Source organism: Cyprinus carpio, unplaced genomic scaffold (assembly GCF_018340385.1).
Source record: "Cyprinus carpio isolate SPL01 unplaced genomic scaffold, ASM1834038v1 S000006714, whole genome shotgun sequence".
Lineage (NCBI taxonomy): Eukaryota > Metazoa > Chordata > Actinopteri > Cypriniformes > Cyprinidae > Cyprinus > Cyprinus carpio.
In genome coordinates, this window is record NW_024879320.1 from 817693 (window position 1) to 842500 (window position 24808).

At 37.9% G+C, this 24808-nt stretch overlaps 1 protein-coding gene across 1 annotated transcript in view; it reads left to right on the top strand.

The window, feature by feature from the left end:
• The first annotated feature begins 2821 nt into the window (after positions 1-2821).
• The window catches only part of LOC109061153 (lysophosphatidylcholine acyltransferase 1-like), a 33506-nt gene continuing 11519 nt past the window's right edge, over positions 2822-24808 (top strand). The window contains exons 1-4 of the mRNA XM_042755506.1: positions 2822-3195; positions 17353-17492; positions 20396-20610; positions 24433-24545. Coding sequence (XP_042611440.1) covers positions 3076-3195; positions 17353-17492; positions 20396-20610; positions 24433-24545 — 588 coding nt within the window. The 5' untranslated portion in view covers positions 2822-3075. The remainder of the gene's footprint in view (positions 3196-17352; positions 17493-20395; positions 20611-24432; positions 24546-24808) is intronic.

Sequence of the window (24808 nt, forward strand, 5' to 3'; positions counted from 1 at the left end):
TCTGCTTTTCAGAGCCATAGAAACAGAATAGAGCAGAAGAGACAAGAATGCAAACTGTATTAGAAGTGTGTAGAACCATTAGACAGGGCTTTTTTTTTCACTAACTGGTATGGGACAATATAATGCATGACCTGGTTATATTTCCCTCTGTGTATTGTTTTAATTCACTGAAGAATTATATACTGAAGGAATTGCTTCTGAAGCATCACTAGCAGGAGCTGTCATCATTCAGAGTAAGAACTCTAACAGAGAAGATGCAATACTAGAAATACATCCAAGTTTGTTCAGACTGCGGAGACTTCAGATCGATGTGAGAATACATGTAAATATAAAAGCCAATGATAAATATTATTTTATGCGATTATATTATAATAAATATCCCCTTTGGTAAAGGAGAGGTTAAGGCAATGATCAAAAAAATAAATGATAAAGAAATGGCAGGTCAGGTAGGAGATGGATAATAGTGGAAGAAAATACTTCAGTAATAAGAACTCTATTACTGAAGAGAAGGGATTAAGTAGTTTTAACTAGGCTGAGGTTTGACCACACAGGGTTAAATAAAACATGTATATATATATATATATATATATATATATATATATATATATATATATATGTGTGTGTGTATATATATATATATATATATATATATACACAGGTGCTGGTCATATAATTAGAATATCATCATCAATAATTCCATTCAAAAAGTGAAGCTTGTATATTATATTCATTCATTACACACAGACTGATATATTTCAAATGTTTATTTCTTTTCATTTTGATGATTATAACTGACAACTAAGGAAAATCCCAAATTCAGTATCTCAGAAAATTTGAATATTACTTAAGACCAATACAAAGAAAGAATTTTTAGAAATCTTGGCCAACTGAAAAGTATGAACATAAAAAGTATGAGCATGTACAGCACTCAATACTTAGTTGGGGCTCCTTTTGCCTGAATTACTGCAGCAATGCGGCGTGGCATGGAGTCGATCAGTCTGTGGCACTGCTCAGGTGTTATGAGAGCCCAGGTTGCTCTGATAGTGGCCTTCAGCTCTTCTGCATTCTTGGGTCTGGCATATCGCATCTTCCTCTTCACAATACCCCATAGATTTTTAAAAACTTCCTGGTATACAGCTGTGTTGACCATGGACCTCAGAAAACACAGTGGACCAACACCAGCAGATGACATGGCACCCCAAACCATCACTGACTGTGGAAACTTTACACTGGACCTCAAGCAACATGGATTGTGTGCCTCTCCTCTCTTCCTCCAGACTCTGGGTCCCTGATATCCAAAGGAAATGCAAAATTTACTTTCATCAGAGAACATAACTTTGGACCACTCAGCAGCAGTCCAGTCCTTTTTGAAGTCCATACGAGACGCTTCTGACGCTGTCTGTTTTTCAAGAGTGGCTTGACACAAGGAATGCGACAGCTGAAACCCATGTTTTGCATACGTCTGTGTGTAGTGGTTCTTGAAGCACTGACTCCAGCTGCAGTCCACTCTTTGTGAATCTCCCCCACATTTTTGAATGGGTTTTGTTTCACAATCCTCTCCAGGGTGCGGTTATCCCTATTGCTTGTACACTTTTTTCTACCACATCTTTTCCTTCCCTTCGCCTCTCTATTAATGTGCTTGGACACAGACAGGGCTGGACTGGGATTAAAATTCAGCTCTGGACAAATCCAGCCCATCTGACCCACGAGCTCCCCCATGAATATTTTGCTGGGTGACAGTGAATTTACAAGTCTATGTATTGGCATTTTCCAATTTATCGCGTCATGAAGTTTAGATTGTCGTGTCTGTTTTCAGCCAGCATCACTAAAGAAGCTTTAATGTTCTCATATCACACGACTGTATAACACAATTCTGTGTCACATCTGAATGGATCAAGTCACTTGTGTTGTTTATCACTTTACATTGTGGCATAAGCACAGCACACGTTCATCAGCGCTGTGCGGGTTTCTGATCCCACGCTTTTGGGCGAGGCTGGAGAATGCATTGCGTAACGCTGTTTTACACTTTTGGGGTATTTGCTTTTTGCAGTTCGCTGTAATTTAAAAACAGCGCCTAATGTGAGGGAGGTCTCATTCACTTCGGCGATCGGCCCACTACTCGACCGGCCCACCAGGAATGTCCCGATACTCCTGATGACCAGTACATCCCTGGACACAGAGCTTTGTGAACAGCCAGCCTCTTTTGCAATGACCTTTTGTGTCTTGCTCTCCTTGTGCAAGGTGTCAATGGTCGTCTTTTGGATAACTGTCAAGTCAGCAGTCTTTCCCCATGATTGTGTAGCCTACAGAACTACACTGAGAGACCATTTAAAGGCTTTGCAGGTGTTTTGAGTTAATTAGCTGATTAGAGTGTGGCACCAGGTGTCTTTAATACTGAAACTTTTTCACAATATTCTAATTTTCTGAGATACTGAATTTGGGATTTTCCTTAGTTGTCAGTTATAATCATCAAAATTAAAAGAAATAAACTTTTGAAATATATCAGTCTGTGTGTAATGAATGAATATAATATACAAGTTAAACTTTTTGAATGGAATTAGTGAAATAAATCAACTTTTTGATTATATTCTAATTATATGACCATCACCTGTATAGCATATGTATGTGTATGGGCGTGTGTATGTATATATACACATATATGTATGTGTGTAAGTTTAAGTATATAGTTTTTTTCTTTTTATTAAGATTACGTAAAGCTATATAATAAGCCATGCTGCATACTCTGGTACAGTAGGTGGCGGTGTGCACCTGACAAGTTATGATTGCAATCCGCCAATAAACTAAAAGAAGAAGAAAAAGAAGCAGCAACAGGAGCGGCCCCGCGCATGCGCACCGCCGGCAGGATTCTGCCCCTCCATGACATCCAGCAGGAGCGTCTGCCGCCGCTGCGCACACGGAAGGAGAAGCGCGCGTCAAATACATGATCCGCCTAATCCCTCAACCCTCCTCGAGCTCCGGGACTGCCAGATAATAACGCGCTCGAGCGGAATCTACCGGACGCAGAGACGGGTATAGCGGCGCTCTGGTGGTTTAATTGCTCGGGGTTCGTCGAGGATGAGGCTGAGGCTGATGGAGAGCACACTCGCGGGTGGAGGAGAGAAGCGCGAGCTGCCTCCTCCGTTCAGGAACCCGTTCGTGCACGACCTGCGCTTCACCACGGCGCAGAAGCTGCAGGTACGTGTGAGGTTTGTGTTTGTGTATGCTCCTCTCCGGTCTGCGCGAACCAGAGTTTCCTTCCTGTGCTACATGTTGCGCTCGGGCTGGAAGAGCCAATCAGGATCGAGGAGTCAGGCGCGAGCCGCTGCGACACAAACGCGCTTCAGCACGAGCCTCAGAGCGGCCTTCTGTCTGATGATGCGATGATCTGACTGATGATCTGAAGATTTTTTTTTTTTTATATTTTTTGTTTATTTGTTTATTTTTTTTTGTTTTTTTTCATTTTGTCTGTCTTTTATCTATTCGTCTGTCGTTTTGTTGTTTGTTCTGTCTGTCCTTTCACTCTGTCTGTTACTTGTTCTGTGTCTGTCTTTTGTTCATTCTTTGTTATTTGTTTATTCTGTCTGTTGCTCATTCATTCATTCATTCATTCATTCATTCATTCATTCTCTCTTTTGTTTGTTCGCACTGTTATTTGTTCTGTCTATCTGACTGTCTGTTATTCTGTTGCTAGGGCTGCACGATTAATCACCTGTGGTTGTGATGCACATCTCGTCAGTAAAGCCGGTTCTGTGATCAGTAGTAAATCTCCAGCATGCAGTTCACAGACAAGCTACGCAAAATCACGTTCATAACCACAGATGATTTAATCGCGCGATTATGAAATCAAAGAAATCGTTCAGAGATAATGACAGATGTTTGTGTAGCTCGTCAGTGAACGTCTATTAAATGCTGCTTCATCTGAAAGCACGTGAAAATACTAGATGTGGGAGAAAAAAATCGATTCTCCGATGCATCATGATTCTCTCTTCAACGATTCAGAATCGATTCTGAGCTTGTTTATTTTTCCGCATATGGCACGTGTGCACGCTGGAGATGCGGCGGGCTTCACTGAACAGAATTTGCGCTGTGAGACACGTGCATGTTCAGTCCTCTACGTTGCATTTAATCAACTTTTGTGAGTAAATTTGACTCTGGGCGTCTAAATGATGTCTATCGTTAGCCATCGGCTAATAAATTCTTAGATTTTACTCACCAGTGTGTGTGTTCGAGGCTATTATAAGTTTAGCACAGATGTATTTTCACTCGCTGAACACTGACGGAGCGCTTCAGAGCTCTGCTCTCCATCAAGCCATCTGTACTTTTTCAGTTCATCTCACTGGACCCACAGCACACCTGTAATTGCGGAACTGTAAACTCTGAAGGTGCTCGACTCGCCGTCGGTTTGCTGATAGCGCTGTGTCTCACACATGCACAGAGAGAGAGCGAGAGTCTTACCACAATGAATCGATTAATATTAATATTCATGAACCCAGCAGCTCATCAATCCGTAGTGCATTGTATATTGTTAGTATGGTAGTATAATTAGTAGTAGTAATATCTTTTAATAATAATTAATATGATCATCGGTTGACATCGCATGCCAGTATGTTCTTCCACCCACCGTGTTTGACTTTAGACATGCTCTCATTTCTGCCGTTTGGAATGCAGTACTATTAGATCCACGAAGCTCACTTACTGACAGACTTTCACGTGTGCTTTGTGTTTGTTGTCCTGAAGCTCAATTGTGGCTGCCGTTAAATGCACTTGCATTTTTTAATACTTTTATACAAAACTGATGTACACACAGTCAGTTGTGTTTTCAGAGCAGGACAAAACATCTGATATTGATAGATCTGTGCATTAGTGTGAGTGCAGCCTGTTAAAGCTGCCACTGTCTGATCTCATCAGTAATAATCAAATGGCAATAATACTGAGGAAAAATAGAAAAATCCTCAACTATTGTCTGTAAACTTTCGGACACTTAAAGAACACTTATTTTAAATAAGAAATTGTTTAAAGAAATAGCCTGCTGTGCTTATATTAACAAAAAAAAGTTAATTTTGCACAAAATAAATTTGATATAAAATTTATATGAAGATGTAGCCATGTGCAGTAGTATTGAAAACTGAGAATGTGACGCATCGTGATATTGAGTTGATAATGATAATAATGATGATCATAATTTAATTTAATTGTGAAACTACTGAAGATTCACACCCCTGATTTTAAGATGGAAGAGATTCCAACTATAAACAAAAAGCGTATACCTGCAGTTTTATTTAAGATGTAAAGTTGAAAAGATGTATTTGCACAGCAGGAGAATTAATTGGGGAAAAAATGTAGATCAAGAATCGTTTTGGAATTGGAATGTGACTCCCGGAATCAGAATCGGATCGGATCATGAAGTGCATGAAGTAGACATGTGTCGGTATTCGGTAATGCGATATATCACGGTAATGAATATGCACAATATTGTTATCGTGTGTACTTCTAAATACTGTGAATAATTATATATTACAGATTATTCAGAATTTGGAATGCATTTTAAGAATACTTTTCCCATCAACTGGTCAAAATGCACAACACTGTATGAAAGAGCGTGTGCGCTCTGATGTAAACAAGCATGCACGAGAAGCACATGGAGGAACACGTGAGAGACGCGCTGAATGAAAGCACATTCACTCTCTGACAGCAGATGGCGCTAAACTGCAGCAAATGCAGCCCTTACCCTGGACACCCCATAAATAAAAGCAGCTGCTACTTTCTAAACATTTAAATAATATAAAATAATATTTATATATTTCCATAAAATGTTTCCATTTTAATCTGTACTACAACATGCCCTAGATATTGTTAGAAAGTGTTTTGATTCTTTATTGTTCATTAACACTTTACATTAGGGCTTCATTAGTTAACAAACTGCCAATGAAACATTTTTCTAAACATTCATTAATCTTAGGTATTTCAATATTTAATAACACATTGTTAAAATCGAAAGTTGCAACTTTATTATTTAATGAGCTAACATGAACTAAGACTTGTATTTTTTAACAAAGATTAATAACTTCTGTAGCAAATGTAGCTATTGCTCATTGTGAATGTTAATGCATTAACTAATGTTAACTAATGAGGTCTTATTGTAAAGTGATACCTATGGGTCTTTAAAGTTCTTTAGCACTTTAATCGGTGTAAAACTTTTAACTTCTGTATTGCTTTATTGTATTTTAATGTTCAGTTATTTTTGTTATAAGAAAAAAGTTATTTAACCTGTTATACTGTATTATGACCATGTTTTGAAACGTAATTTCAATACCGTGATAATACCGCATACCGTGACACAACATTATCAATTAATCGCAACAGGAAAATGTGATACCGGCATATCCCTAGCCTGAAGATTCCCACCCTAACAGATGTACAGGATGTGTGACAACATTGTGATGCATCGATAATCATGATCGAATCGTGAGATACCCACAGATTCCCACCTCTAGAAAATACCATATTTAATAACGTTTTTACTCCAAACTCACTTCCTAGCATCAGCTGAGTGTTTGAAATCCATCCTTCAGTGAGATGATGTGGCTTCTTACACAGAATAAGTAAAGCAGTTCAATCTTGTTTATCCAGCTGCAGTGATGGGGATTTCCTGGGGTGTGTTTGGAGTTTCTCTAGTCTTCAGATGGAGATTTACTGCTGGATTATTGTGCTTAATTGAGTGATACAACTGAGATTTATCGTTTCTGTCTAATCTTTTTTTTTATCACGATTTATTTATTTTTGATTTTTAGTTTTGATTTATTTTTTGTTATGTTCTTTATGTTGTTTTTTATTTTGATTCATCGTGCAGCCCTATTTGTTGTTCTGTTCTCTCTGTCGTTGTACAGAATACGAATGGTCTGCTTTTAGCTTTGTGAATCTATCTGTCTCTCTTGTTTGTGTTATATATCATGTATATATGTTCTATCTAGCGTTGGATCGGTTGTGTGATGGAGTGATGGATGTGTGGTTCCTTTTATTATTGCTTGGACAAAATGCTGTACATTTCTTTGTGAAATTTAAATATGTAGAATAACAACTAAATTGGAATTTTAAAACAAACCCCAAGTCAAATAAATAATACAAATAACAGAAATCTCCTCATATAAACTAAGGCTTTGTCTGTGCTTTTTCCATTTAAAATTACAGCCAACCACTGGATTTTAATCATGATCCGAACCAGAGCATGTGAGCGAAGCGGAGCGCTGTGACGCTCCGCTACGTTTTCCGCTCTATTGACGTGCGCTCCACTCAGTCGCTCAAACCGCCCAAGCAAGCACTCCGTCGTTCCGCCTACACGCTCGCCGAACCAATTCTTGCTCAGTTCCCGCTCCGACATAAAATCTAGTAGGCCTAATTGTTTACTGTTTGTGTACCGAAATTCTTGGACAATTGTATAAAATTATTCATGCTGAGCTGCTGTTAAATAGCAATTATCATGTTTCAAAACAAAATTCTTACATTCTTCTTAATTTTATTAATTGCATTAAAATGTATTAAATATTTTAATCAAGCAAACATACATGCAAAAAACTGAAAAAGTTATTAGATTTTCGTTATCTTTTTATTTCCGTGAAATAGGCTAGCTGCCGTTATTGTGCAATAGAACACCAAAACAGGTTCATTAAATCGCACACACGAGATGAAATATGCATAGATCCATTCTTTATTTCTAACATTGTGTTTTAACATAGGGCTATTTTATTAGCCTTCATATCTTTCATAACTAATTAAAATAGCCTCTAGATGGCAATATATTAACATCAACTAAACAACTAAACGATAATATAATAAATAAATCTATTTCCTGTTAAACATAGATTAATCCTCACTAAGTAAGTAATGCTAGCCAACAAGAGTTTAATCAGAACTCACTGAAGTATGCTAGAACAGTTAGATCTCAGAAATGATGCTAGCTGTAATCGTGCTCATGTTTGCAGTTATAGTTATGTGTGCATATATGTTGGTATTTTGTAGTCTGCATCAGCACACGTAAAGGTGTGTGACCAGTCGTCTTTTCAATTGTTGTTTGGATTATTCTTTGAACTAAGCGTAGGTTATTCTCATGGTGAACTGACCTCTCCGGCTGCTTTAGCGTCACCGTGTTGAAGGTGTTTTTGTAGTAATGCTTTGTATTTATTTGATCTAATTAACAGACAGATCGTGGCATTGAAGTGTTGAGTTAATGTTTGTGATCATTCCTCATTGTGACTGAAGACAACAGTTCCTGTGAATGATCATTCCTCATTCTCAGAAACCAACAGTTCCTGTGAATGATCATTCCTCATTGTGATGACTGGCTGTCAGTTTGTGCTCGGGTTTCTCGATTTTCTCGATCAGTTAGTTTTAAAATTGATTTTTTTTTTTTTGACGTGACATTGATATCAAAAGAAATTATGTTGTTTTTTCTCGATCAGTAAGTTTAACACTTGATATTTTTTGACGTGACATTGATCAATACTGGCACTCGGGTTTCATCCTCTGTTTAACACTTGATTCATTGAGTCAAAAGAACTTCTGGTATTAGCAGGCTCTTCTGCGGGTTCTGCTCCTTCAGTTGCAGGAAGCAAGGGCTGCTTTAAACCTTTATTTGATTCACTTTTAATCCTTTACTGTGAGAATGTTCATAGAGATATTTGTCCATAAATGACGGAAAGTGTTTTGAATGATCAGACACTAAGACCCAAGTATCTGCAGTCTTGTGGGTCATGTTTGTGTTGGACAGACCTTTGACCCCGTGGTTCACTCGGAGACGGGTCCGGTCCGGTCATGTCCATATATAACCACAGATTCACATGTTTTCAGACACGTTCGCCGCTGCAGTAGATGTTATGGTAGATGTTATGAGCTCCACGCTGTATTTTAATGATGATCTTTTAGTTTTCTTGTCACGTCTAACGCTCAGTCCTTCAGTCAGTGAGATGATTCAGATCGTAACGTGCTCGTGACCAGTGTGTTCCAGTCTTATGATGCTCACAACAGGCTGTCTGTTGTATTGTTGTTGAGTTAGACGTTCCTAGATGATTTTCTTGATTAAAGGGCAAGAACACTGCAGCTCAGAATAAGCAGGACACTTCAAGCTACTGTACATGACTGGACGTTTTTATGTAGAGGAGGTTTTTCTTCACGTGTGTGGGATAGGTTTGAGAGCTGCTGGGTCTTTTGCTGAAGCTCTGATGATAGAAGTCAGTTCTCAGAAACAGTTTAACATGTTTGTTGAAAAGATCGACCTCCGGTTCAGACCAGGCAGTCAAACGGATTGTGAAACCTGCGCTGCTCTCTGCCGTGATGAAGGGACATTATAGGAAGAAAATGTACAGGAAAAGACGGCAATAATTTAAAGAGCTCACCAATAAATAAAACCATGTGATGTTTTTAGCTACATCATCAGACTTCAGTTCACATTACAACAGAGTGATACGGTTTCTTGTAGGCTTTCCTATTTAAACTTTTAAGGATGTGATATACCGGTTCAAACGGTAAACTGGTGTGCATTTTTAAAAAACCAGCATACAAGTGCCTAAGCAGTGCAGACAGCGTTGTGGAATGAGATCGCCGGCAGCCTCAGATTATCAGATTAAAACGGCACACTCTTACTCAATCTGGACAAGCTGTGTATCATTAGAGAGATTAGACTCCAGCTTCAATATTTGAACAGTGTTATGATAAAACTCAGTTGCAGTGACAGTAATTTCTTTATGTCAGGAGTGCAAAATAATCAATCGATAATTGATATGTTGAATAGAATAACAGCATGCATTCATATTCAGACAGGTCTGCTGCGGTTTATTTGTGTTCAGAGCTGCACTGAACAGCATCAGTAAGGACTTATAGTCCAAAAGTGTACATACTTGGAGAAATATTGAAATATTTATTGATATATTGGCTGCTCATGTTAGTGATGGGTGCTTTTGAAGCACTGCTTCCTGAAGCTTCGAAACTTCTGTGAATCGTTTGTTTGGAGACGGTGGTTTGGAGGAGTGCGTATTAAACTGCCACAGTCACGTGATTTCAGTAAACGAGGCTTCGTTATGTCATTTTGAAATTTCAGTGGTTTGCTCACTGTTCACGATCCGTGAAATATTGGATGAAAATCCTAATTACTGAATTATGAGTGGGGGTTCATATGAATATATTTCAGAAAAGTGTAGAGTTTATAAGTGCAGCGCTGCTTTGTTTACAGCGGTAACCAAGGAAACGCTGTGTCTGCTGCTCCATGAGCGCCTCCTGCTGTCAGAGAGTGAACCTGCGTCTCATTCAGTTTCTGTGATTCTGTTTTATGTAGCGTAGTTACACAAAGCTAAGGTCAGACCATTCTGTTTTTGCTTTTAATTGTGAAATTATACAATATAATGTAAATCAAAAACTTCTCATGCTACATGTAACATGTTTGTTTGGATAGTGATTAAAATGCAATCTGTTTTATGCATTCTGATTCATATAAAGACAGCAAGAAAAAGGTGATGCAGATATTTGGTCAAACCGCCCAGCACTAGTGCATCAATGTTTTTGACAGTTTATACTTTTTCTTATGTTTTCTTATATTCATTTCTTAATTAAAAAAAAAAAAAAAAAACTTGATATTTATTTTTCTGATTGCTTTAAATTTGCATGGTTTTTGGTTTCCGTGTGGAGTCATTTCTGCTGCACTGTTTACGCTCAATTAAAGGGACAGCACACTTTTGATGGGTAAAATAAATATGATTTCACACAAAAGTGCTAAAAATGTACAGAATAATCATGTCTGGTGTGTTTTAACAAGAATCGGAGTATATCAGAAAAGAAAATGAAGAATCAAAAATATGCGGAGAAGATTTACATATTTAAACTTGTTTTTAATTATTCAGTTTGGGTAAAAGTATGGTGTATTATATAAAACACAAACAAACAAACAAAAACATTAAAAACAGCTCATTCTATATCGAAGTATGACTGAAAGGACATGATCGGAGCCGTTTTTGTTGTTTACCATTTTCGTGTGAATCCCTGCATTAATAACACTTTCAAGACTTTAAAACTTTCACGTTTATAACTGACACACATCTAAAATCAAATGTATAGTTGTCTTTGTAAAGAAATGTATAGCTATGGAGCTGCTGTAGTTACACTGATGTGAAGCTGAAACCTGCGTAAGACACTTTTCTGCTCCTCAAATACACAAAACATCAGTTTCCTGAGTAAACACACACTGCACTTGTTCAGACAGACACTTCTTCATTTACCCTTGCACTGCAAACAAACAGAGACCGTCTCCAGACTGTGTGTGCACTTCATCCAGCACTCCCAGATGCAGAGCAATAGAAGACACCACGCTTCTGAGACATGCAAAGTGTTAAACATGCGTAAAAAATCATTCTAGAATAATTCTAATTGCGTTAAAGTGATATACTTGTTAGACATTTTCAGAAGCTTGCTACCTTGTTTTATTTATCAAAATATGTACTCCGTATTTAACTAATTACAAAAGCTGAATAATCTATCAAAACCTGCTGATTAATCGGTGAAATAATCAATGATTAGTCATTTAATTGTTCTAATAATTGTTAGATTAATCGATTATCAAAATAATCATCTGTTGCAGCCCTACTGGAGACAGACTTAAAGAGTGGAAAATAGCTTTGATGCATGGAGAGAGAGAGAGAGAAATCTTGTTTTAGCAGAAAATTTAATTAATATCCCAACACTGTCATGCAGAAACCTTCTCCATATTTTGACGGAGCGACAGGAAATGTAATGAGCAATGAAATCATTCTCTCAGTGTTTTCCTCTTTTAAAGAAAAAAAAATGATGCTACTGTGGATTTATTTATTTATTTATTTATTTATTTATTTTATGCTTGATGCACAACATTACTTATTACTTATTGAAACACAAAATTACTTGTTTCAAAGATTTCTTCTTGTGCAATTATTAATGCACCAAATCATCCCAAACATGGAGTGCTTGTTTGAGTGATTTCAGATGATGCACGACTAGTCTTCGTGTGAGGAACACCAGTCTGCGGTCGTTCGAGGAGGACAAGGTTATTAAGACACTGGTCTGGTGTGTGTCTTTAAAGTGTGTTCAGTTACTCTCATCTTTGGCTCACCCTCATGTGTGGGGTTTCTTTCTTCTGCGGCACACAAAAGAAGATATCTTGAATATAATTTGGGTCGAAACAATAACAGAGCCCATTGAGTTTCACTGTAAGGACAAAAGACCGTAGACGTTTTCCAGAATGATTTGTTTTGTGCTGATTTGTCATAGTTGTTGAAGTGATCTTGAATATGAGGAGTGTCTTGCTGTCCTTCTGTAACTCTAGCCAGGACCTCGGTGAACCTGTTTGTGTCCTTCACCTGAACAAACAGAGCTGGGAGATTTACTTACGATTCGTAATCTGTAACTGATTTTTTTTTTTTGGCTGATATATTTGGCCGATTTACTTTTTGTCTTAAGTGAGTTTGAGCAAATGATTATTACAGGGTACAAGATAGTAATAGTAGTAGTAGCCCAATTTAGAGTAATAATACATGGCTCAAAACTTCAGCATCTTCTCAAAACAGTTCTGAAGCACACTTTGTTTTCTGACAGACACCAGTGTTTCCACAGACTGCAGATTAATGCTCTGCCAGCAGGAGGCGCTGTGGGAGCAGAGATATAGTGGTTTCCACGGTAACGGCTGTAATCAAATAAGCACTGCTCACAAACACTTCTTTATCAGACATTACAGCAAAGACAAAATGAAAACGTCGTCGAAGCTTTTCTGAAGACATTCGGTTCTTTACAAAGATACATCATTAGAAAAACACACGTGCTGCATTTTAATTCTGAAACGTGAAGCGCAAATTTTATTCAACGAAGTATAAGCCTTTTGGAAAATCTATATGGCGGTCAGTTTTGATATAGTGATGAGCCGTCACAAATAACTCAATGTATAGGAAACACTGGACACTGCTGTAAGTCAAACAGCCATAGTGATAACAAATAAAAGATTTCACACATATTACACAGCCTGCTGCTCATAACTGCTTCAGAGTGCGCTGACATCATGGAGGATGCTGTCAGACCTACACACACTTTCACGAGGAAAGTTAACGTGGACATTAGGGATGTGACGAGAAGGTGAAGGTATATTTGCATTACACTGGCTCTTTCACCAGTGGTATGTAATGAAAGGTATGTAAGATATTATGTTCACATCAGGCAAGTGTTCGCATGATAAGTGCAAAAATTATGCAGTGAAGTCTTTATCCAGTCAAGAAAACAGAATTCACAGTTTAACGTGGAATGTCATGGAATTTAATGATTTAATCAAAAGTAGGTCATTACACTTAAATCACAATATGGACTAGTATCTGTAAATATAAAGCCACAAAAGTCGATTAAAATATGAATCCTGTATGTTCTGCGTGTCTCTGTTAATGAATAGCACAGACGGGCGGTTTACACACACACACACACACACACACACACACACAGAAGCGTGCATGGCTCTCGCGGTGATTTCAGCATCTGCATTCTCACTTAATGAGGACATTAACACAGAACTGCTCTGAGAGTCACTTCATGAGCGTTTGACCGTTTGATTTGAGTAAAACTAGCGTCATATCACATACACAGAACTGTGAAGGTATTCACGGCAACCCGTCAAAATAAAAGTCCGGTTTGAAATAACGACAATAGAATGTACACAGCCTACTTACTACAACTAAGATGAAACAAACATTATTTTAAAGGAATAAACACAAACATTATTTTAAAGGAATAATCACACAACATTTAAAACACAGAATTTGGTAACAATCTCCATGTTATATAATTTGAATATATATTTGCCAAAAATTAAATGAATAAATTACGTTGTATATTTTATGCATTGTAAAATGTCATTCAAACAATTAGACATGCTAAAACACAGAATTTGGTAACAATAATATATATATATATATATATAATATGCTGAGAAAAAAATAAAACATTTCATAACATGTATTTTTTGTTAAACTTTTAATAAATTGATGTGAAAATGTATATACTATTAAAGAGGAGTTGAGAAAAATTGAATGGAAAGTGGAAATCAGTTTACTAGATAATAAACTTGACTGACTGCTACTTTAAAAGGATATTATTTGTGTTGTTTATTATTTATTTATATTTATACTATATAATTTTGTGCAATTACTTGTCTGTCAGTTGAGTTTGTGGCAAAACCTTTAACAGTGTTTACATGTTTATACCTGCATACAATTTATTAAAATAGATATTTAATTTCATAAAGTACTGTTTGATTTCAAAATGCAGCTACAATTTTTTTTTTTTTTTTTTTTTTTTTTTTTTGCATTTTCTGTTTTTCAGTTGAATAAAATACCATTTTTCCCTATATATTTCATCAAGGATTTCTTTAAAAAAGTCAAAAAATCTTGTCTTGTCTCATCTCATTCTCGTGAACCCAGTCTCGTGTCTCGTCTCGTCTCGTGGGATAAGTGTCTCGTCACACCCCTAGTGCACGTTATAATCATCCCAGAAGTTTTGTCTGAATTGAACGTTTCCACTTTCACATGCAAATGACTTGTTGCACTTATGAATATGATAACTTAAGAGTGTGAGCTGCTCCGTCTCTCACGCAGCCTCAGAGGGAGCTCTGCAGCAACTCTTAGCTGCCCGCCTGTGCAACTGCCTAGAAATCGGCCTAATTTGCAGCAAAATCGGCCAATGCCGATTAATTAAAAATTGCCAAAAATCAGCCAATTAATCGGTCGACCTCTATTATTGACAGCATGAGTGCATTAAACATTGCAGAAGTGATTTCTGTAAATCCAGGGCTCCGATGCTGTGTGGCCTCTCAGTGTTGTGTAATTACAGCCATCTGAGTAATGACTGATCTCCTGTGAATGTCCACGAAACTGGAGGACTTTCTGAATGTATGTAAGCGATAGACTATTTTAGAAAGGAAAAGAGGAATTAGGCAGAATTTATGAATTCTTTATTGCTATCGTGTGAATATGTAATCAGTAAAAAGTAACTGTAGTCTGATTTAGAGTATTTTAAAACATACGAGTACTTCAGTTTCTCATAGGAGTGAGAGTGAAACTTTTTAGTATTTATGTATTTCCAAACTAAAGGAGAGTTTCTTCATGCAGAGTGTTGCACTGATGCAGACGTTATATCATGTTGCTGCAATATCCAGCTTGATCTGTGCGGTTCTGTTGACGGGAGACTCTGGTTTTGGCTTCTTCAGAATGGTGTGAGTTGTAAGGTGAGTGAATGTTATCATGAAGGAGCTGGCGGCTGGTCAGCAGACTGGTTCTTGTGATATTTCGAGCATGAAGCTGTGTTTTAGCGCCTCTGCTCGCTGATATGGGATTTGGCCGCCTGTTGGTCTGATTGACTCAGTTAAAGCGGCTCCATGGAAAGCATGAATGTCTTCCAGCGCTGGTAATTGGTCACTTTGAAAGCTATCAGTGTGCAAATGGTCACTTTGAAAGCTATCAGTGTGCAAATGCAGTGGCGTGCTGATAAGAGCAAGTGTTTGATAACCACGGCTTCAGGGCCCGATGGAGCTCTAGTTTGTGTGTTGTGATCTGTTGAATGCGTCCTGTGTCACAGCTCATCTTCGAGGTGTCTAGGATGTCTACCAAACTGGCATCAGACGATGTCACGATCAGACGGGTTCCCTAGATGGCCATCTGCCACAACATTAGAAAACAGCTGTCATTATAAACATGACATTTCTCTTCTTGATCTCATCAGCAGTTTGAGAGCATGCGATGTGAGGATTAACTTGCTTTGTTTTGACATGTAATGATAAGTTTTTCTTGTAATTGTTTTTAATGAGAGAGAACATTATCACATGTTTTTACTCCACAGCATTATTGTTTTGTTTTATTTAGAGTGTTTTTGTTTTTTGGTTTGGGTCGAGTGTTTGAAAATAAAGCAGAAAATATATTCTAAACTGTAAAAAAGGCTGTCAATTATCAGTGGATTATAAATATTATAAATTATTATGAAAATAGCAGAGACGCTGCTTTGTACAGCAGTAACCAAGGAAACGCTGCTGTTCCATAAGCGCCACCTGCTGTCAGAGAGAGAAATAGCGCCTCATTCAGTCTGTCTGCTGCTTCGGGTTCATGCAGCTGTTTTATGTAGCATAATTAATTTCACAAAGCTAAAGTAAGACTATTCTGTTTGTGCTTAAAATCTTTAAATTATACAGTCTAATTTAAATCCAAAATTGCACATGCTAGAAACTGAAAACACTGCATTTGTAAAAAAAAATATATATATATATATGTATGTGTGTGTGTGTGTGTGTGTGTGTGTGTGTGTGTGTGTGTATATATATATATATATAATTGTGTGTGTGTGTGATTCTTTAATAATGTCTTTAATAATGATTGAACTTTATATTTGTCAGGCTAGTAGTTTTTGCTGTTGTATCGAAATTGAAATCCAGAATTGTACACTTTAATTGTTATCTAAAATACTGGTGTCATATAAGCTTATTTATTACAATACAAGATAAGATTCTGAGTACAGATTGGTGCATCCCTATATATTTATATATTTCTGTATACTTCAAACTTTTAATATATTGTTTAATTTAATGATTATTTATTTATTTATTTTTCAATAAAAACTTTTGTTTTATGGCTCTTTTCTTAAGTGCAATACCCAACACTACTCGCTCTGTCTCAACATTCATTTAAGAACATTAACATTTAATACAATTATTGTATTCAAATAAACAAATTAAATCAGTGTTAAATGACTATATCAATATTTAACATTTGAAAAAGTTATTAAAAGCAGTAATCAATTAAATGTTCTTTAATGTCTAATAAATTATTAAATATTATTGGGAGCAACAGTGTCCTTTTATTTTTTTATGTTTTGTTTTTTTTTTTTTTGATCATGCATGACTTGTATTTCTTTGTGCATGTTTTGTTTAACATTTGAAGAACACTGATTAAGTGTCTTTAACGGGACGCATCACATTTTTAATTCATTTTTAAATAGTTCTTTTCCCCCTAAAATCCACAATGATGTTATGAAGTTGTTTCATTAGTCATAATTTATTTTTAATGATAATTTTCCACCCTCCCGATGAACCGTAGGCCAGTGGCATGAAGGTGTGAGTGCAGACGTGAGCAGTTTTCTGCTGGAAACTAAGCTTGTGTTTGTCAGGACTGCTGAGAGGAAGCGTTGAGCTCGGACACTGATAGTGTAATGACCTCTGGTCTGTCGTCAGCTTTGAACAGGAAACATGCACCTCTCTGGTCTGCAGAAATGGTTCATTTTAAAGCTTTATGTGTGTGTGTGTCATTCTCTCTGCAGATCGGTTTTATGACGGTGACGCTCTTCCCCATCCGGCTCTTCATAGCGGCGTTCATGATGCTGCTGGCCTGGCCGTTTGCCTTCATCGCGTCGGTGGGCCGCTCCGAGACAGCGGTGGAGCCGCAGTGCTTATGGAGAAAGTAAAGAGCTGCTCTGCTTCACTTCAGCTGACAGAAACACTGCAGCGAGAACCGCTCTAGACAAACACCCTTCATTACTGGCTCAGATTCACAGCATTCTGGGCATATTCCCATCACTCATCTGGCTGTAGTGTTTAGAGTCTGTCTGTGGTGAGGGGAATCCTCTATTTCATAAATCAGGAAGTTGCTGGAAGATCTGATGTTCAGTACGAGAGCAGCACAAGCACAGCAGAACAGCTTCTGTTCCTGCCACACGAAGCACATAGAGAAAAGAGAGTCTCAAATGAGTCCAGCCTTAAAAGGGCCGTGAACTGCCTTTTTTCTGTTCTCTGAGCTCCATTTACAATGTTATCAAGGTTTTACATCAGAAAACATCATCATTCTGAAGTAATAGGCTATCCTCTGTCCTGTTTTGACCCGCTCATTGAACAGGTGTGATTAATGACTCAGAAGTAAACGCCCACTGCTGTGATTGGCTAACAGTGTGTGTGATTGACAGCTACATCCTTCACAGATGGACACATAAATTCTCAGTTCAAATCAAACGATCTGTAATAACAGACAGAGCAATAGTGAGCACGTAATGAAAACAGTTCCTCACATTTGTGTGGTGCGACATTACTTATAGTCACACAACATTGTCTCTTAGTTTCAATCTTTCTGAAAATACTGTTGAATTGTGGCTGTAAACGAATCCACGGTGAAATGAAGTGAACAAAGCAGAAGTTCTCACTGATGCTGTCTAGATCTTCTTTAAAAATAAAGTTCATCCACTCTTTCCTAATGTTGGGATCAGAAGGAAGGCGATTATTTTTCCACAGCTTGGCACTGAATAGCATTTTGTTGACTTCGGAGCATGTTTATCATTTGGTTTATGTGTAGACCTCCGTTTGCCTCTCTCATTATACACACTACAGGAGTGAACCGGTGGGCGGAGCTAAACGGGAAGTGCTGTAGAACTGGTGGGCGGAGCTAAACAGGCAGTGCTGTAGAACCGGTGGGCGGAGCTAAACGGGCAGTGCTGTAGAACCGGTGGGCGGAGCTAAACTGACAGTGCTGTAGAACTGGTGGGCGGAGCTAAACTGACAGTGCTGTAGAACCAGTGGGCGGAGCTAAACTGACAGTGCTGTAGAACCAGTGGGCGGAGCTAAACGGGCAGTGCTGTAGAACCGGTGGGCGGAGCTAAACTGACAGTGCTGTAGAACTGGTGGGTGGAGCTAAACTGACAGTGCTGTAGAACTGGTGGGCGGAGCTAAACGGGCAGTGGTGTAGAACTGGTGGGTGGAGCTAAACTGACAGTGCTGTAGAACCAGTGGGCGGAGCTAAACTGACAGTGCTGTAGAACTGGTGGGTGGAGCTAAACTGACAGTGCTGTAGAACCGGTGGGTGGAGCTAAACTGACAGTGCTGTAGAACTGGTGGGCGGAGCTAAACTGACAGTGCTGTAGAACCGGTGGGTGGAGCTAAACGGCAGTGATGCAGAAGCAGGAGTTGATGATCTTCTGTGGAGGCGGGGTTTAGCCCCACTATTATGTCATAAAGTGGCTCATTCCACAGCCTGTCGTTTTGGCAGATTGGCTTCAATATAGGCTGATTTTAGAAAGGAGAAAGTTTTAAGTTCTGAAACTCACAGGATGTTTTTATAGTACAATGACCTTGTGAAAGATCAAGGGATTTTTGATTTCTCAGTTCATGACCCCTTTAAACTCACAGCATCGGTTGAATGTGTGTCACAGCATCAGCAAACATTATTGCTCTCACATCAGTATTTAAACACCTTAGAGTCACACATTTCTGCTTAAATATTAGTATTATGCTATGGTTCAAAAGTTTGGGGTCAATAAGACTTCTGCTCACCAAAGCTGCATTTATTTGATCAAAAATACAGTAAAGATGTAAAAAACAAACAACAACAAAAAAGTAATGTATTTCTGTGATGTACAGCTGTATTTTCAGCATCATTACTGCAGTCTTCAGTGTCACATGATCTTCAGAAATCATTCTAATATGATGATTTGCTGCTCAAGAAACATTTCTGATTATTATCAATGTTGAAAACACACACACACTGTTGTCCTTTCAGTGTCTATTTCCAGATGCCTGTTGGAAAACATCCCGTTCTGTACAGTAGATCCAGCGTCTAATTAAACACTCTTTTAAAGATGTGTAATAAGTGCTGATAAGCTCACATGAGCTCACTGAGCTGTGAGAAACAGATCCTGAGCGTTCAGCGGCTCCTCAGAGTCGGTTTGTTCTGATGCTTTACTAATGCAGATCTGCAGTGGAAAGAATCCCACCAACACTGACAATTTTTTTTTTTTTTTTTTTTTTTTGATTCAACAAAACATCCATTAAACTAACAAAACAGGGAAGGGGGAGCAACAGACATATCAATAGTTTTACAATCTGAAAGAAGAAGAGAAAAACAAACAAGTAGTTATTCCTTTATATATTCCAAAATATTGGTAGAGAAACCTTGCCATGCATCAGTGGTACAGGGTTTAGCCCGGTTCATTCCTGCTGCTGTATATTCACAAGTCACTATTTTAAGGAGGCTGTAAATCCAAAATGTTTTTGCACACATGTGAGGAGTAAAGCAGTTTTGTATTATTGTCTTCTTTGCAGCTGTAAAACCAGCAAACAACAATCTCTTCTTTAATGAACTTATACAGGAGTTGGAAGAACACTGACATTTTTCACAGTTTTCCCAAATCATTCAGCCCTAAAAACACTCCATCATTTTTAGCTTTTTTACACTGAGTTAAAAACACGTTTATTTAGATGCTCAAACTCACCCTGTTCTAGGAGCAGTTCTCTCCAGATAGAGCTGTTCAGTGTTCAGGAAGCACTAATGGAAGCCAGCGCTGTGTTCTGTCTGACGGGGGTGTGCTGGCTCTCCTGCAGGCTGGTGGACGTGGTGCTCAGGACCATCATGCGGGTCATGTGGTTCGCCGGCGGTTTCCATTGGATCAGCATTAAGGGCAGACAGGCTCCGCCCGCCGAAGCACCCATCCTCACCCTCGGCCCGCACTCGTCCTACTTCGACGCCATTCCTGTCACCATGACCATGGCTTCGATCGTGATGAAAGCGGAGAGCAAGGACATCCCGGTGTGGGGCAGTAAGTCCTCTGATCTCTTCTGCTGTTCTCATTCATTCATCATCTTCATCACTGATATCCTCGAGTTCATTCACGTGTTTCCTCATTTTGAAAATGTTGCTGATTTATAAAAAGCATTAGATATAGACTAAATGTGTTTTAAGGAAGTCTCTTTTGCTCATTAGTGCTGCATTTATTTAATCAGAAATATAGTAAATGCAATATCTGTTAAAATGTAATTTATTGCTGTGATCAAAGCTGAATTTTCAGCATCGTTATCAATGTTGAAAACAGCTGTGCTCTGGGCCGCATTAATGCACGGGCTTACCTGGGCTTAAGCCCAGGGCCCCGGGCTGGGGGAGGGCCCCAATGATGCCGGAATATATTGTAATCGGATTTTTATAATTCGTTGGCTGTCCCTTTAAAATTACGCTTTATCGCTTTGCTTTGAATGCACGTGCGGGCGTTGCAAGTCCTGCTCGAGAAGTGTCAGTCAAACCCTCTCACTCAGTGAACCCTGCAATCTTCAGTCACAGGGCATTATTTAATTGTCTGAAATCCAATAAAATTCATCATTGTCTGAAAGCATTCAGTTATTGGCCTGTATCGAACTCACGTGACATACTTACGTTGAATTCTTTATAAGATAATTGCCGCGTATTCTAATGATGACAATAACTAATCTAATAGCTAATCTAATGTGACAGCAATGTCTCGTAAATACGAAAGTGGTTCGCAAAAAAAAGAAAAAACAGCACAAGATAAAGTAGAACGTCAGAACAGTTTGTTAAAAAAAATTCCGAAACTAACATCATATTTTTAACGCATGCCTAACGCAGGCCCAAGGAAAGATGAAGATTCTGCATACATGTAATTAAATAGGCTTTATCATACTAACATAATGATTTAAATAAAGCAATCGTTACTATTAAAGTTGCGTATGCCTTCAGAAGCAAACACTTAATTGCGCTTGATGTTCGTATCACTTCTTTAAAGCAAGATATTTGGGCACATTTCGTTTTTTTACAAAAAAAAAAATGCATGAATGAGAAAATCGTGTAGGACGTGCTTGATGTTAAAACTACCTTTTAATCGCAATAATTAGTCATGAAAAAGATCTCTGTACTCGTGTTGACTGACACACCCTAAGCGCGTGTGCAGAAAACAGACATCATGCAATACTGAATTAAATTGAGAATGATTCCATGACAAATGCATTTTTAACAGTCACTTGTTGCCACCTGGTGGGGGTAACGTGTAATAGATTCAAACGGACTAACAGTAAAAGGGGTGGAACCATAACTTTTAACGATTAATTATGCAGTTCCAATGGATGAAGGCAGGGCTCAACCCCGGTCGGGCCAATGATTCAAATTTTTACTTGCCCCACCAAAATTTTCACTGGCCCCACAACAAAAAAATAATAAAAGTAAAAGACAAGAAAATGGCCCTATAACATAAGCATAGATATTGTTTTCATTGTCTTTGTTACATTTAACCTCAGTAGGTTAATGACAGCAAGCTACTAGATTAAGTTATATTTTAAATACTGTTAGACAAATAAACAGTAAGTAATAAAATAGTTAAAAATAATCAAATTACGAGTAATAGCATAAATAAATACAACAGAACAAACATATAAATGAAATAAATGGTGCTTTTCAAGTTTTTCATGTAGGTTTAAACAGGAGATTTTGAGGTACAGACATTGTAATCTAATGTATAAATATAGAATAGATTAAACTTTATTAAAAATTTATCAGTCAAGAGCAGTTACAGATGCATAAAAATGTTTTTAATGTTGAAAATATAAAATGTTAAATACTGTGGAATTATTAAAAAAATGAAGACACTTTAAACCTGAAATTAAACCCGCCAGGTGACAGTGAATCACTGTTAATGAGCAAATCATTGAGATTCAAACCGATTCATTCAAGCGGCTGATTCAATCAGGAAGTGTTGCTCAGAGACGCAAAACAATTATGTGGACTTTGGAACCATTTTCGTTGGCAAAATACAGCGAAACAGATGATTTGGTGTCTAAAATGTAAGTCTCTTCATATTAAGTTCTTGTTTATTAAACTGTACGCTGAATAAAATCATCACATTTGTAATCATGCCAATATTTGGAGAAAAACGGCACTCTTTGTGTAATATTGGTTAACATAGATATTAAATTATTAATTATATGAAATATATACAGGGGTATATTTGAATTCTGAGGCATTAAGACTAAATCACGTGCACAAGTCTAACCTACTGGACTACGTCACGTAGTGCATGCGTGGACAGAACGGGTGTTGTTTTTTTGTTTGTTTTTTGTAAAGTGAGATGCATACTCGATAATATCAGATCGTTAAATCAATTACGATATCATAGACTACATATAACGCACACCCTACAGCACTGGCCCGATTGGGCAAGTGACCGTTCCATCTACTGTCCCGAGCGTCATTCACACTAGCCTCGGGCAATCGGGCAGTCCTTATTGTCTAGCCCTGGAAGGGCCCCTCAAGAGGTAAAGCCCAGGGGCCCCTTATAGTCTTAATGCGGCCCTGGCTGTGCTGCTCAATATTTCTGTGGACAGGGTTTATGCGGGTCCTTAAAGTCTCAAAAAGTCTTAAATTTAGTTGCATCAAATTTAAGGTCATAAAAAGTCTTAAATGTAACAAGAAATCTTGATTATGATTTCAAGAGGTTTTAAATTTTGGGAGGTAAAGACGAGAATTGCGATACGGATTAATGTGATGATTAAACATCAAAAGGCTTTGATTTCATTGAAAAAACAAACTCTACACAAAGTCAGGTGCTGAGGTTACCAGGGAAGCCGCTGTATTTCTGCTGTTCCGACAGTGCCCCCTGCTGGAAAGGGTGTGATTTCTTTGAATAAACAGTCCGCCCTTCTGCTGTTTTTTTTTTTCCACCCATGTTTTTACGCTGCAAACATGCGGAGATATAAATGTGAACTGGTGAATTGGTTGATGATAAATGTTTAAGTTAATATAATAATTTACATGTTTGGCTAATCTATTTTCTTAAAAATGGTTTAAAGGATGAAATGTGAAGTTTATCATTTTATAAAAGTTTTTGTTTTTGTGAAAACCTTTGTCTGACACAGACATCCACCCCCCCCACTCATATGGTGTTCATTTTATCTGTGCAGGTCTTAAAAAGTTTTACATTTGAGCTTTACAACCCTGCAGACACCCTGCGTGGAAACTTATTTTTCAGGATTCACAGATGAATAGAAAGTTCAGAAGAACAGCTTTTATTTGAAATAGAAATCTTTTGTAACATAAATGGCTTTACTGTCACTTCTGATTAATTTAATGCATCCCTGATGAATAAAAGTAATAACTACTTTCAAACGTACGGACCACAGAATGGTAGTGGAATTATAAGTTAAGATATAGTTATAATGCAATACAATTTTTTCCATTCTAATGTATTATTAAGACAGTTAATCATTTGTAATTCCACACTGCTCTCCAGATTATTAGAAGTTTATATGAAAATGTTCACTTCTTTTTTGAATGTAGTACATTAATTAAAGAATCATCCCAAAACAAAATGTTGTAGATATGAACAATCTTAATACACCTGAAACATCTTAATTTTCTTTATGCAAAATATGACTGTTTTTAGTGTTTAATATGACCAAGAGGATATTTTTTCTTCTCTTCTCTGTGAGATTGAGCCTATAGCAGGAGACCCTGGTCTGCCCCTCACAGATGATTTGTGATAATTCCTCATTCGTGTGGCGCTGTCCTCGAAGGGCTCATGATGTTCTGGAGAGTAAAGCTTCCTCCACCTGCGTTCTGAAACCCGTGTCTGTCTCCTCAGCTCTCATCAGATACATCCGGCCCGTGTTCGTGTCGCGCTCGGATCAGGACTCCAGGAGGAAGACGGTGGAGGAGATCAAGAGAAGAGCTCGTTCAGGAGGAGAGTGGCCGCAGGTACAGCTCACAGAGAAATCAGTCTGATCGTCGTCTTTCTGTAACGCTGTATATCAGCCTTCAGAGATCCACTCAGGTGAAACTTTACCCTTTAGAGAAACAAAAACTACACCACAAAACATCCCAGAATTGATCAGATTCAGAAATAAGACTGATGCTCAAGCATAGGTTGTTTTCCCTCTAAAATGATGTCACTTCCTGCAGAATTAAGGAAGTGGCTTTTGTTATACAAACAGGGTTGAGTGATACTGAAGACACAGGAT